Source organism: Symphalangus syndactylus, chromosome X (genome assembly GCF_028878055.3).
Source record: "Symphalangus syndactylus isolate Jambi chromosome X, NHGRI_mSymSyn1-v2.1_pri, whole genome shotgun sequence".
In the NCBI taxonomy this organism is placed as follows: Eukaryota; Metazoa; Chordata; class Mammalia; order Primates; family Hylobatidae; genus Symphalangus; species Symphalangus syndactylus.
The window spans coordinates 52,448,966-52,463,323 of NC_072447.2; the positions used below are offsets into that span (position 1 = coordinate 52,448,966).

Genomic DNA, 14,358 nt, shown 5'->3' on the forward strand with positions numbered 1-14,358 from the left:
TTGGCTCTCCCTTTCTGTATGTGCATCTTTTTTTTAAGGAACTACTTACTTATTAGTAGATATCCCAGTGGAGAGTTTTTTGAAACCGTATTTGCCTCAATTCACCAATCAATAGTCCTGATTTAGTGGATGAATACATCTATATCAATGTAGGTGATTGTGAGTTGGACACAGACGCACTGCTTTGCTTTGTGGAGGTGATAAGAAAGCCAATGTGATATATAATCTAGGACTTCCTTCTTGGAGATCAAACAAGCATCAATATGGGTATAATTGTTATTGGAGCTTCCATTCATCTTGACTCACCAAAGCTGCACATGTTGTCTTAGGGCTTTGGCCTGTGTTTCTCTTGTAAAAGTTACAAGGCAGTGATTGAGGAGACCACATTTGATCTGCCATTTTTTGATTCTTTTCCTTTCCCTGTTAATAGCTGAGCTGCTGTGGCGTGCAGAACTACACCAACTGGAGCACCAGCCCCTACTTCCTGGAGCATGGCATCCCCCCCAGCTGCTGCATGAACGAAACTGATTGTAATCCCCAGGATCTACACAATCTGACTGTGGCCGCCACCAAAGTTAACCAGAAGGTACCTGCTTTCTCCCAGCCCAGATGGGACCAGCGGTGAATGTCTGGGAGGGCTTTTTTGTTTCTGTGAAATTATGACAAATAGATTTGAAATAGTAGTCAAGGGAAAGAGAATCTTACTTTGTGGTTCCTTGATTGCCTGGGAGAGGCACTTGAGGCTGCTCACTTCTAAAAGAGAAAGCTGTGACTCAGATCAGCCTTGTCTTTCTCTCCCACGGCAAGGATCTACCAGGCATAGTTAGGAAGGTTTAGCAAGCAGTTCCTGTTAACCCTGATGCTTATGTCAGACAGCGAGTGTTGGCTTTCTTCTTTTGGGGTGTCCGTCTTCTGCTTAATATACCATCTAAACATGAAATTGTTTGCAGTTGGGTGTCAGTCTTTGGCAGCAAGAGGGGAGTAGAGTTGACAGACAGCATCTGCTTCTGCCAGGAGGGTGGCCTTTATTTTAGGGAGTTTACTGCCATAGGAAAAGAAATCAGCAACTCCGATTTAACTCACTGTCAACCTCCCGACTCCCAAAGAAATTAGAGAGGGGAAAAAAGAGGACTAAATGAAATTTAAAAGTTAGTACATAGTGAAAATGAGGGAAATGAAGTTTTAGTAGTCAGAGAAGAGGAAAATCAATTCTGCATTCCACTTTACAGAGAATACGATGAAGACGTGATATAACTGCATGTGAAGATTATCTACATTCTTAAATGTTTAGAGAAATACCATATATAAAATATATTTTGGTAAACAAAAGGGAGGAAAAAACCTACTATTGTGTTTACTTCCTGTTATTCAGTCAAGGGGTAAATCTTTTCTTGCTAAGGTAAAATTCTGTTCGTATGATGCCTTCAAAATTCTATGTGATCTGGACCAGCTACTGAATAATTCAGAGAAAAAAGATAGTTCAGTAAGATTCAGTACTGACAGCTTCTTGTCTAAGTTAAAAGGACATCTGTTTCTATTTGAATCTTCTTATGAACCCAAACATTGAGGCTTCCTTCATCTCTTATTAGTTAATAAGGTAACTTCTGGCTTCTTCATGGACATCCCCACTGAGTACCCATATGTGTCATTATGTTTCCATTTTATGAAGTGATAAGCATACCTGGCATGTGGTAGACACTCCAATTTATGGAAGGCAACAAGTGCTGTATGGCAGTGAGATATTTGATATAACAGAGCTTCAGAAGGTTGTTCATGAAAGCAGTACCCAAGTCTTTTTTTTCCCCCACTCAAGCTTCCTCTTCTTTTGTGAAAATTGAGGATCCAGAAGTCAGGAGCACAGGGTCTAGTGTCAGGCTCCAGTAGAAATTCTGACTGAGCCACTTGTTGGTTATGTGATCTCGGTCAAGTTACTTAACCTTTCTCAGTCTCGCTTTTCTTGTCTGTAAAATGGGGATAGTAATAGTACATGCTCCTTGTGCTTGATTTGAAGATTTGATGAGATAAAGTGTCAAAAGCACAGTGCCTGGCACAGATTATGACACAGATGTGATACATGTTAACTGTAATATAAATGATGATGGTGAAATTTGTCTTCTATATCACATGGAGTCTTTTATTAAAAATGATGCAGCAGTTTCTTATAGGGAGGATTTTTTGTTAGTATGTAAAAACAAGTTTGGAGACGTATCTTATAATGCATCTATAATCCTTACAATTATTTCCAGAAAGAGAAATGGGGTCACATTTTTTCATTTCATTGATAAACCTGCACATTGACCTCACTTTCCACCTTCCCGCTATAATCCAACTTTATATTTTCCTGGCCACCTCAAATACTTAAAGATCTGCTTAACTTCTCTCTTACTTACCTTATAGCCTCCAACCTGGCTCCCTCAGGGGAGAAAAAGTGAATGAAAACTAAAATTTGTCTACCAAGTTTCCTTAGACATTCTTATTTAATGCCCACCTGAACTTATGAGACAAATTACTTTTCCTTACTCAATGTCAGACACCTAATCTATACAAGGTGGAAGATTGGAATGGGGTAATAGTAGATGCTCATAAATGTTACCCCTCCTCCCAGTGACTCCTTCCCCTAGGAAGCTTAACTACTGCCACATTCTAGTTATATGGAATCCTGTGACTTAGAACAAGTGGATCATCCCTGTAGATCCTGTGGTGTCTTGGACCCTGTACTCTGATAGCACAGAAAGATGATTCTTGGCTCTTACCAGGACGCTTGAGAAACCTGTCTTGTACAGATAACTGGGAGAGAACAGGAGGAAAGTATGAACAGTTAAATAGGATATTTATTGTTTGGATTTGGGGACAGGTTTTATTTTGATTTTGCTAGCAGGATGATGAAATGTCTGCACGTTCAGTTGGCTAATAGCATTGGCTGAAATCCTACTTCATAGGAATTCTTTGACAGTTCGTAAGGGTAAGAGGAACATCGTTATTCTGCTTGGCAGCTACAGAGATACCTCTTCCCATAACCTGTCTGGAACTAGCTTTCTACTTCTAGTAGTTAAAGTCGGTCACTTGCAGATGTTTTCCATTGGTGACTATTGATTTAGACATGCTGAGAGGGCGAGCAAATGAACTGTTCTGAGTGTTTCCTAGGATACTTAGCAGGTCTGTGTAGATTTATCTCACACCTGACAACCAACTTTCATATTAGGAAATTGAGAGAGATTGTTGTGAGTAGATAAGATCATAGTTTAGGGGAAAATTTAAGGTTGAATGCAAACATGGCCTGTGGTTGTAGTATTAAATCAGCTCTTGCAGTATGCGGATCTGTGCTGAGACCTGGAAAATGAACTTTGGGGTTCATGCAGTAAATAACAGAAAAGTCCAGAGATGGAAAACATTTATTTTGACATTGGTCTCTTATTGTTTAAAAACAAACAAACAAAAAAACTAAGTTACTTATATCTTCTCATTTTAATTAATCCTATTACTGATATGATTCATTAACTTGCTTTCTTATTTGGAGTAAAAAATAATGAGAAAACATTTCTTATAGAAGAGTGCTTCTCACCTTTCAATGGGCATGTGAAGCGTCTGGAGATCTGGTTAAAATTCATTAAAAATATGTCAAAAGGAATAACCCATGGATTTGGCAGATTCTGATTCAGTAGGTCTGGGGTGGAGCCTCCAATTCTGCATTTCTAACAAGCTCCTAGGTGAAGAAATACTGCTCATTCAAGATCCATACATTGAGGAGCAAGGTTTAGACAGAACTATTTCGGCTCAGTTGTACTAATGCCAGGCAGCTATTTCCTTTTTCTGGTTTCTCCTACTGGTTGGTGTGGCCTTACCAAAAATAATGTGACCAAGTCTAAAATCTTCTAGAATGGAGTAGAAATCATACTTTAGAAAATATATTCAGCTTAAGTATAGAATTGAAGTGCACAGAAAAAAATCTATGCCAAACTATTTTGCAGAATAAGAAAATAGCTCACTTTGCTTCTCTCTGGGTTGTATTATCAGGTTTGTGTTTCCAAACTTTGAGCTTACATAACACTGGTGCTGATCTGGACCTCATTCTTTAGCCCCATCATCAATGCAGGGAGAAGATACAGTAATGATGGCCAGCCTGGCAAACTGCTGTCTTAGCTGCTACCTTTTGGGAAAGTGTTAGAATATCCACATCTCTTCTCATTTTGTCTTCTTTCTAACCCAAATTCTTCTCTCTTCTACTACTTTTTGAAAAATAGTGTGAGGCTGGGTACGGTGGCTCATGCCTGTAATCCCAGCACTTTGGGAAGCTGAAGTGGGTGGATCACCTGAGGTCAGGAGTTTGAGACCAACCTGGCCAACATGGTGAAACCCCATGTGTACTAAAAATACAAAAATTAGCCAGGCATGGTGGCACACACCTGTAATCCCAGCTACTCGGGAGGCTGAGGCAGGAGAATCGCTTGATCCCTGGAGGCAGAGGTTGCAGTGAGCTGATATCACGCCACTGTACTACAGCCTGGGTGACAGAGTAAGACTCTGTCTCAAAAAAAAAAAAAAAAAAAACAAGAAAGAAAAGAAAAGAAACAATGAAAAAAAATTGTGTGATATATAGTCTCACTAGTAAAAGTGAAATCAGTAAGCTTCTACTATGGGGAATCAAATTTCAAAACTCCCCATGAGTGATAATGTATTTCCTTTCCCACTCCTACCCTGGCCTTCAAATGTGCATCAGATAACTAAGGAGTATAATCTGTCAATTGCATTGAAAACATGTGTCACACAAAGGGAACAACACACACTGGGGCCTATGGGAGGGTAGAGGGTAGAAGGAGGAAGAAGATCAGGAAAAAAACTATGAGTACTAGCCTTAATACTTGGGTGACAACGTTATCTGTACAACAAACCCCCACGACACAAGTTTACCTATATAACAAACTTGCACATGTACCCCTGAGCTTAAATAACAAAAGAAAACATGTCTCAAAGCACTACTGGTAAGTTAATGCACCATTTTTTTTTCCCTGCATGCGGACTACAAATGTATATAGATACCGCTTAATAGAAGACACAGCATTGGCAGAATTTTTTACAAGCTATAGGAAATGTTAAATTGTTAAATTTGAACTTAAAAAAGGGGAAACATGGTTGGGTTTTTTTTTGTTGTTCTTCAAATGTTATTAAAACTTAGTGTGCCATTCTTGATAAACAAGAACCAGCTTTAATCTGTTTATTAAATTAATGTCTTTATTTTTCACAGACTTTATACATTTTAGTTGAAGCCCTTTTCCAGAAAACTGGAAAAAGACCATGTCTTCCTAGCTGAATAAGTCAGTTCAGGACTCTAGGTTGATTTGGCCAGCTTCAAATAAATATACTTACAAATTCTCTCTCTCTCTCTCTCTCGCTCTCTCTTTCTCTCTCTCTGTCTCTCTCTCTCTCTCTGGAAAAATGACCCTAGAACATAGGTTTTCCCTATTTAAAAAATCCTAATGGTCTCATTAGGAAGAACCCTAAAACTCCATAAAGTTGGCAGATATTCAAACACTTCCCTCTAGCCAGATGATTTCGGTTTGATTATTCAAGATTTCGTCATTCATTGTCAAAATGCTAGTAACTATGTTTATGATCCTGAGATTTCCTGTTCAAGGATGCGGAATGTCTTTTCAAGTCTACTTCTTTGTCTCTATAGTGTTTGCTTCATAGATCTTACAGATTTCTTGCTAAATTTAATTCTACTACAGAAACATTTGTCAGTGAAATTGTGTCTAAGATTGGCTTTAAATGGGATGGGAGTTGGGGAGGTTCCAATGAAGCAAGATTGACCAAATGTTAATTTGTGATGTTAGGGTCATGTGTCTCTGTATTTTTGTGTATGTTTGAAACCTTTTCTTATTGTTTTAAGTTTGAAAAGAATGCTAATAAATCCCTAGAGTGAGTTGCAATTGTATTTGCTGAATTAAGGTTGAAGTGTATGTTGGGAGTGTTTTGAGTACACATAGCCCAGCTTGGCCTGAGTGAAAACATGTCTCTAAGACAGTGTCTTTCTCTTTCCAGGGTTGTTATGATCTGGTAACTAGTTTCATGGAGACTAACATGGGAATCATCGCTGGAGTGGCGTTTGGAATCGCATTCTCCCAGGTAGCCTACATAATTGTGCAGAACGTGGTCTAACCTTTCCTCTGTCTCCCTCCCTGGCCTCCAGATTCTCTGCCTGCCTTCCTGTGCTTTGGGAAAAGCTGATAGATGGGGTCAAAGCTCCTTGCTCATTAGTCCTCAGGTGATCTGTTTATTGATTTTTCTTTTTCAACTCAAATGAAGTTTTGTCATCAAGGGAATATCAGTTACAGTTAAACTAATGACTAGCTCCAGAAAAACAACTGGCTACTTCTGTGGGTCAAATGGAGGTTAACTGAATAACGTGCTGGCATAATTGGATCATAAACAACTCAAAACATCAAATGGCTGATCTGGATTTGGGGGAAGCTCTTTTCCTGATTGACCTGACCCTTTTTTGCTCTCTCTTAGTTCCTATGTATTACGGATGAGATCTCTCCCTTTAAAGAAAGCCTAAATTTAGCAAACTTCAACTTGTGATCATTATTTTAATCTCTAAGTTTGGCTATTTGTAACAGGTTTGACTATTCTTATGTGGTTTCTTAAGAGGAAATCAAATTTTGTGTATTAAATTTTATATCCCTTTATCTGTACCTACCCTCAAAAAAACAATGGGAGAAGTACTATGCCAATTAAGTAAACCACACACACTGGAGGATAGAGTAAGATTAAGCTAAATCTAAAATGTAGCCCACATCCACCAGGCAGGGCATGGTCCCACAGGCTTCTGATCTCTCAGACAAATGATACATCCTTGCTATACTGTTGCTTTGGGTAGAAGAATCAACATGTATAGTTAACAAGCAAGAGCAAACTTTGTTTATGTTTGACTCAGACTTTGTTCAGACCAACAGATCATTTTTCAAACAAAGCTCGATTAACGTCTGAGTAATGTCTCCACAGCTCTCATTTATTTTTATTTTTTTATTTCTTTTTATTTAGGACCTGGTGTCTACAAGAAATCACAACTCTAATTTCTACATAGGCTATCTCAGACTCTAATTACTTTTTCCCTACCCATCTGTATCTCTGGCCCTCCTGCTTAGCAATGCAGATGCACTTTAATTTTATTCCAGTTTGTTCCTAAAACTTTCTAATTGAAATGTGGAATATACAGAAAGGTGCATAAATTATGTTTACAGCTTAATAAGTTACCACAAAATGAACATAGCTGTGTAACCCTCACTTAGATTAAGGAATAGAACTTTAGCCTAATGGTTTGTTTTTTACTAGACAGCCTTAGAGAAGCAGAAGAGCTTTTCTTCCTAAGCAGTTACAAAACCTGTGAGACATTTTATCTCACAAGAGCATGTGGGCTCAGCCAACACAAGTGTGTTTCTTGTTGCAATTTCAAAACTATCTTTTACCATGCTTTGTTATTTCTTGTTTTTGTTTTGCAGCTCATGAAGTGAATTAAACCCTCAACACTCCAACACATAGATAAACCAGAGTGGGGTCACAAAGAATGCAAATTAACTCAGTCTCCAGAGACATTTGAAAAGTAATTGCTACTCTGAAATTTCTTCTAGTTGCTATAATATTTCAATAATAATACTCAGCAACATCACTCTAATGACTGAGGGACATTTTAGAGGATCCCCAAACCCTGGTGACTGATGCAAATGTGCAAGATGCACTTGACAGCCTTGAACATCCTGTTTACTTAACACATGTATGTGTAGCATCATATTGTTAACATCAAAAGGGCAGTCTTGTGTTTGGCATTTGAGGAGACCTGTCCCATTGGAGGAAAAAAAAATATTGCTGAAGTCTGCCCTAATAGCTATCCTAGAACCATAAAGGGACATTATGCTGATACTGTACATTAGGAGAAGAGAGCCTCAAAGAACCTGGAATCTCATGAATGAAACACCTTATCATCCAAGAATATTCCCATGTGGCCATGAGCATGAGTGTGTGTGTGGTATTAGGAGGATCCTATTTTCATTAATGAGATGAATCAAATCAAATGAATCTTTCTCCAAGTAATGAACCTGATTAATACCTCTCTTCCACTCTTCTCTCACACATCCCAATGAAGAAATGTATGATTAGACAAATAATTATCTGGCCTGATTAATCTCTTTGTGCTACCTTAAAGAAATCTGTGATTTGTGAATTGTCGAATATGCACTCTGACCCTCTAGGCCAGTGAGAGAGGGGCTTTGGCCTTAAGGAACCCCAACTCTGAAACTCTCTGCAGTGAGTTTAGGTCTCATCAAGGTACCACGTTGTTGGGGTGATAAAACACAAAGCCCAGTGGCATCATACCATGGTGCCCGTACTGCTCACCCGTGTGGCCAGGCAGGTCCAGCAGGGCAGAGACTTGAGACCTGCTCCCAGGTTCAGGCAGGGAAAGGAATGGCTATGGCTGGCATTTGCCAGCCAGATGCACCAGGAACTGCAGCTATTGATGGTGCCATCAGCCTCAGGGGTCCTGAAAGCCGAAGTTGGCTTCCAGACGTCCATAGATCCAGGGCATCCCTGGGACAATGGTGGCCACTTACCAGATGCCTGTTCACAAAGAACCAGCCCTACTGATTCTGGTCAGTGACCTGGAACCAGACCTTTGGCTACATGTGTTCAGAAATTTTAAAGCCAATGTCATAGTAAAATTTAGCAAATGTTGGCTGATACTGATGAACCAGTTGTGTTGGCCTATGCCTTAGCCTTCCTATAATAAAGAAGGCTCTACTAAATAGAGGCCACAGAGAGGACAAACTGGGTAGGGAAGGACAGAGCTCGCTCTCTCTCTCCCTCCCTCCCTCCCATTTTTGCTCTCCAGCCCTCGACCTTTTTCTTGCCCTTTGCTTTGCTTGCTCTTGTGACCTCCATGCTACCATCTGTTGGAAGAAACTGGCCATGCACATCTATTGTCTCAAAGATTAAAGGTGGTATAAAGTATTAGGAAAACTAAGCTGGGTCTAGCCTTTTAATAGACTGGGCAAGAACTTTGTCCCCTGTTAGCTAACTTAGCTAATTGAAAGCTCTTGAGTGCTGTTTTTGAACAGCAGCAGGGTTGTGTCAAGCATTAAACACTTCTCTCTACAAACTTCCATTACCTTTGCCCTCTCAAGGTAAACCTCATTTGTCTGGACTTGATGGGCAGGGTCTGCTGCCCTATAAATTTATGGCAGAAGGTTGAGTGTGTTTAGTAGGGTACCTCTTCACTGCATCTTTGGCAACTGCTCTTTCACTCGAGGGCTTGTGGGGAGAGTGAGAGATGGAGCATGCACACATATCACCCCTGTCCTATCCCCACCCCCAAAATGGCCTGGAAGACAAGAGCCATGGGATGTCTGGGCATGGACATGTTTATTGTTCAATTTGTGACATTGTGTATATGTACATACGCATGTGTGTCTGTGGTGGGGTGGTGGGGTGTCCTCTGGGCTTCTGTATTTAGTACTTCTGTGTCTAAAGTAAATAGACCCAGGGCTTTGCTAGACTTGGAACCTGTTAGGCTGGATTAATTCCCCATATCATGTAATATTATAGTCCTGAGTAAAGACAGTAGAGCTGTTTTCCAGAAGGGGAGGGTTGAGTGACTCGCTTGAAGTTGGGCAGCTACTATAGATCCAGGATTATAATTCTGACCTCTTCACCTGGCTTGCTGTATTAACTTTTAAGGCCAGAGATCACCCTTGTTCCTGCCTCTGATAGCACCTGAAGGATGCTTTTATAACATTTTGTGCTTTTATAACAAAAAGACTTCAGTCTGTGAAATTCAAAAGGAAAAGGTACTCGTAAGAAAACACAGACCCTATTACTACCCATCCATTTTCTAACCCTCACCCTCCTGTCTGGCCTCCTCCAGGGTCTAAATGCTGCTAAGGTGATTCATTATGTGCCGGTCATTCTTTTCTTTTCCGGGGCCCTTGAGAAGACCTGTTTACCTTTTCTATGTAGAGGGCAGGACAGAGCTGGGGCTATTCTTAGATAGGACAAGAGGGTACAACCTTAAGCTCTGAGAATTACCTGTGTAGCTTAGGGGCGTATTCTTTAACCTCATAACCCTCAATTTTCTTATCTGGAAAACAGATTGTAATATTGTACAGGTTGTGGTAAATATTCAATACAGGCTAGGTACAGTGGCTCATGCCTGTAATCCCAGCACTTTGGGAGGCTGAGGCAGGCAGATCACTTGAGCCCAGGAGTTCAAGACCAGCCTGGTCAACATGGCAAAACCCCATCTCTACTAAAAATACAAAAATTAGCTGAATGTAGTGGCGCACAACTGTAATCCCAGCTACTCAGGAGGCTGAGGCAGGAGAATCACTTCAACCTGGGAGGTAGAGGTTGTAGTGAGCCGAGATTGCACCGCTGCAATCCAGCCTGGATATTCAATATAGTCAGCCCTCCGTATCTGCAGGTTCTGTATCCATGGATTCAACCAACTATAGATTGAAAATAACAATACAACAAAAAATAATGCAAATAAAAGCAATATAATATAGCAACTATTTACACAGCATTTACATTGTATTAGGTATTATGAGTAATCTTGAGATGACTTAAAGTATAAAGGAGGATGTGCATAGGTTATATGCAAATATTACACCATTTTGTATCAAGGACTTGAGCATTCTAGGATTTTGCTATCCTTGGAAAGTCCTGGAACCAATCTCCAACAGATACTAAGGGATGACTATAATCTGTTCTACCTGAATGTGTTATGTACCTGTGACACTTATTTGATTTTTGACATTATCAAGTGTGTTCTGGTGTTTGTTGGTTCTGGAAAATGGAAGTTCTAATAAAAAGAGACAAGCTATGAGGTTCAAGTTTGTTACACTCATATTTTAGTTTCTCATTTGGCAGAATATTCTAAAGGTTACAGCCATGGTATCTTCAGCCACTTGGCAGTAAGTGCATGAGACTATGTATTTTATGGCACCAAATGATGTTGGCCAGAGCCTTGGTAGGAGATAGGACGAGTCCAATAAGATGATGATGCTTCCTTACCTGAAAGCGGTTATAGTTTGCATATTTCACAGCACAATTTTAATTTGAAAAAGGAAGATAAGAAATGAGAACTGGAACCTGCATGGATAGGTTAAGAGCCAGGAGAATGGAGTTCAGGTGTTGCCCTGACCAACAGTGGGACCTGAAGTGGCAGCAGGTGTTTCACCTATAAGATAAGGGTGACTAGGTGGACTGGATGAGCAGTTCCCTGCCCTGGAAGACTTGTTAAAACACCAGTTACTGGGCCCCACCCCCCAGTATACCTGATTCAGCAGGTCTGGGGCGAGATCTGAGAATGTGCATTTCTAAAAAGGTCCCAGGCAATCGTGATGCTCTTGGTCCTGGGGTCACCCTTCTAGTGAAACAGGTTATTCCCACCTCTGATCCAGTAAAACATGCCCAGTTATCTAAGGAGGGACTACACTGGCCAAGAGAAAGCAGCCTGTAGACTTAAGTGCACAATTGGGCTCCTCTCTAAAGAATGCTGATCCTCCAGATTCATGAATGGAAATTTTCTTTTCTAATGAACAGAACAAGATGTGCTTAAGAGTGTCTTGAGATTATCACAATCATCTTTATTAGATCACTTGTGCCACAGTTTAGATCAAGGCACAAGGACAAGTGGAGGACTAGAATCTTCTGAGGAGATAGAGGTACTACATCACTGGTTGCCCTGAGGCCCCTAAAAAAACTAGGAGGTGGGCCCTGGGTGTAGATGAGCCCACTTAGGCCTAAGATATCTACATGGCCGAGGGACAGAATATAGAGCCCCACTTTCCCCTAGCCCCTCCTACCTTTTCATAAGCCGTGGCTTTCTTACCTCACTGGTGAATGTGCCTGGTCAAGAATAGTGTCTCTATTCTTGCCTCAAGGAAAGAACTCTTATTTTGTCAGCTGGGTGTGGCTGAGATATCATAGTATGCTGAGAAATCTTCCAAATGCATGTGCTATAGATTTGAATTAAATTTTAGCCTTCCAGTTAACATATCACTAAATTCTGTGTTCCTTAATTTTTTTATTACTCTCATAACATGAACAAATTTTAATACTCCTTAAATGTCAAAAGTTGTTCTTAAATGGCCAGAGTGAGCTACAGCTGGAACATGATGGCCAGTTTGAGAACTTCCAGTTGGCTCTGCAGTTAGACTCCCAACAGCTGAGATCCCATGGTTGAAATCTGGTTTTATCTTTTGCTCTAGTGCCCTTTCCCCATTTACATACAGAAACACTTGGTTGTTAAAAAATTATGTCTAGTGATATGCATATATCAAAAATCACATGATACCCCATAAATATATAAAATTATTAATTACAAATTAAAAGGGTGTGGTTCGGCGACTTGAGATTCTCGTTTTCGTTTTTCTCCCTGGCAACAGTTAATTGGCATGCTGCTGGCCTGCTGTCTGTCCCGGTTCATCACGGCCAATCAGTATGAGATGGTGTAAGGAGAAGGTAGGTGACAGTGGGGAGTGTTTAATTTTGAGGGGTCCCCTTTGGGATACTTACTACCCTTCAAATGTGCAGGAGTACTCCCTGGCCATTGAGCTACCTGATCTTGGTGGCACTTGTCCATGTTCAGAAATCTCATTTCCGTGGTTCTGGGAAGGAGGTATAATGGGTTCTTTTGTGGAAAATGTGGAAATTTTTTTTCAGCTTGTTATCTTTCTTTTCAAGTCCTTATTACTGGTGAATCACTCACATGTTCTTATTTCTCTCTTAGTCTTTCAAGAACGATGGAATAAGAGACCTGTTTTAAAAAGGAACTGCAGCAATCTTTGAAAGACTTCCAAAGAATGTTAGAGCACAGTACATAATACACCTGCCCTGCTCCCTCTATCCCTTACCCCCCAACGTGCAACTGACACTCCCACCCAGTCTCTGCTCCACCTTTCAGCCCACGTCACGTGTAGTGTCCATTTTGTGAAGCCCTGTTGTGCCACAGAGTGTAGCCAGGTCCCCCTGCAGCTAGTCCTAGTGAACCTCACCCTGAGGCCCTGCATGGGCCAGCCCCTCCATCTGTACTTGGTCCAACTGCAACTCATCATCGGTGACTGGTTATCACACCATCGCTGGCCCCTTTGGGCCCTGCATGTAGTGTGGGAGGCTCCTGTTAGCTCCTCACTGTGGTAAATGCCACACACCTTTAAGTAGATAAGCAGACGATAGTTATCTGTTCTTTTGACTTAATCTCATTTGGTTTGATTTTCCCTCTACTAAGGCTTTCCTACCTTCTTCAGGCTGCCTAAGACATGTAAAGAAACACATCGGTAATTGTCCATGAGGAGAAAAAAAAAGCATGTGTCATGCATGAAGGAAACTGAGCTTTAGGTGGCCTCCTTGCTTGTTACATACCTGGGTATGTGTAGGCAGTTTAGTGCATCTTTGCCTCTCAGTTGAAACCTGTATAATCCTGTTACAAAGCTGTGTTGTTGCTTCTTGTGAAGGCCATGATATTTTGTTTTTCCCCAATTAATTGCTATTGTGTTATTTTACTACTTCTCTCTGTATTTTTTTTCTTGCATTGACATTATAGACATTGAGGACCTCATCAAAACAATTTAAAAATGAGTGTGAAGGGGGAACAAGTCAAAATATTTTTAAAAGATCTTCAAAAATAATGCCTCTGTCTAGCATGCCAACAAGAATGCATTGATATTGTGAACATTTGTGATATATGTATTAATAAATAGAGCAATTACAAGCAGCTGTGTTCTGGTTCTGTTCTTTGGTTCTTATGAAAGTTTTAAAACACATTTCTATTCCATCTTGCTCTTCAGGACATTGCAGGCAGGTGGACCATCTCATACACTGACACACCTCTCCATGTGTGCTCCCACCCCACCAAAATAGCATCAGCAGCAGAGAAGCTAAAGGGTTAGATTTTTTAAATTATTGTTATGGACACTTTAGAAACTTTAACCACTTGTCATGAACAGAATACATTGTTGTCTGCGGAAATAGAGCCTTCATATCATTTCAGGCCTCTGAAATCCTTGGGCCTGAAATCCGTGAAATAAATACAAAGATTTCAGCTGAGTTTTTAAAGTCTGGATTTCGTTTTTTTAAAAAGGAAATGAGCCTCTCTTCTTTCCTTCATCGCTTCTAATGAGCATGAATTCTTCCCTTTCCTCTTTCTTTTCTGGGTTGGATTGAATAAACTCAATCTAGAGAAGAGATTACATCCTACGATTCAGCCATCCCAATGTCCCAGTTTGTACTGAAGTATGGAATGCTTACACTTGATTTAAAGAGCATTTTACCAATAGGTGCAGTATATTATTTGCAATCAATTTC

The 14,358-nt window shown here is 40.4% G+C and overlaps 1 protein-coding gene across 1 annotated transcript in view; it reads left to right on the forward strand.

Annotated features, from left to right (window-relative positions):
- TSPAN7 (tetraspanin 7) overlaps positions 1 to 13,768 on the forward strand; it is a 122,540-nt gene extending 108,772 nt beyond the window's left edge. Inside the window, exons 5-8 of the mRNA XM_055267497.1 lie at positions 431 to 586; positions 6,040 to 6,123; positions 12,441 to 12,516; positions 12,785 to 13,768. Of these exons, the coding sequence (XP_055123472.1) occupies positions 431 to 586; positions 6,040 to 6,123; positions 12,441 to 12,509 (309 nt within the window). The 3' untranslated portion in view covers positions 12,510 to 12,516; positions 12,785 to 13,768. The remainder of the gene's footprint in view (positions 1 to 430; positions 587 to 6,039; positions 6,124 to 12,440; positions 12,517 to 12,784) is intronic.
- The last annotated feature ends 590 nt before the right edge of the window (positions 13,769 to 14,358 follow it).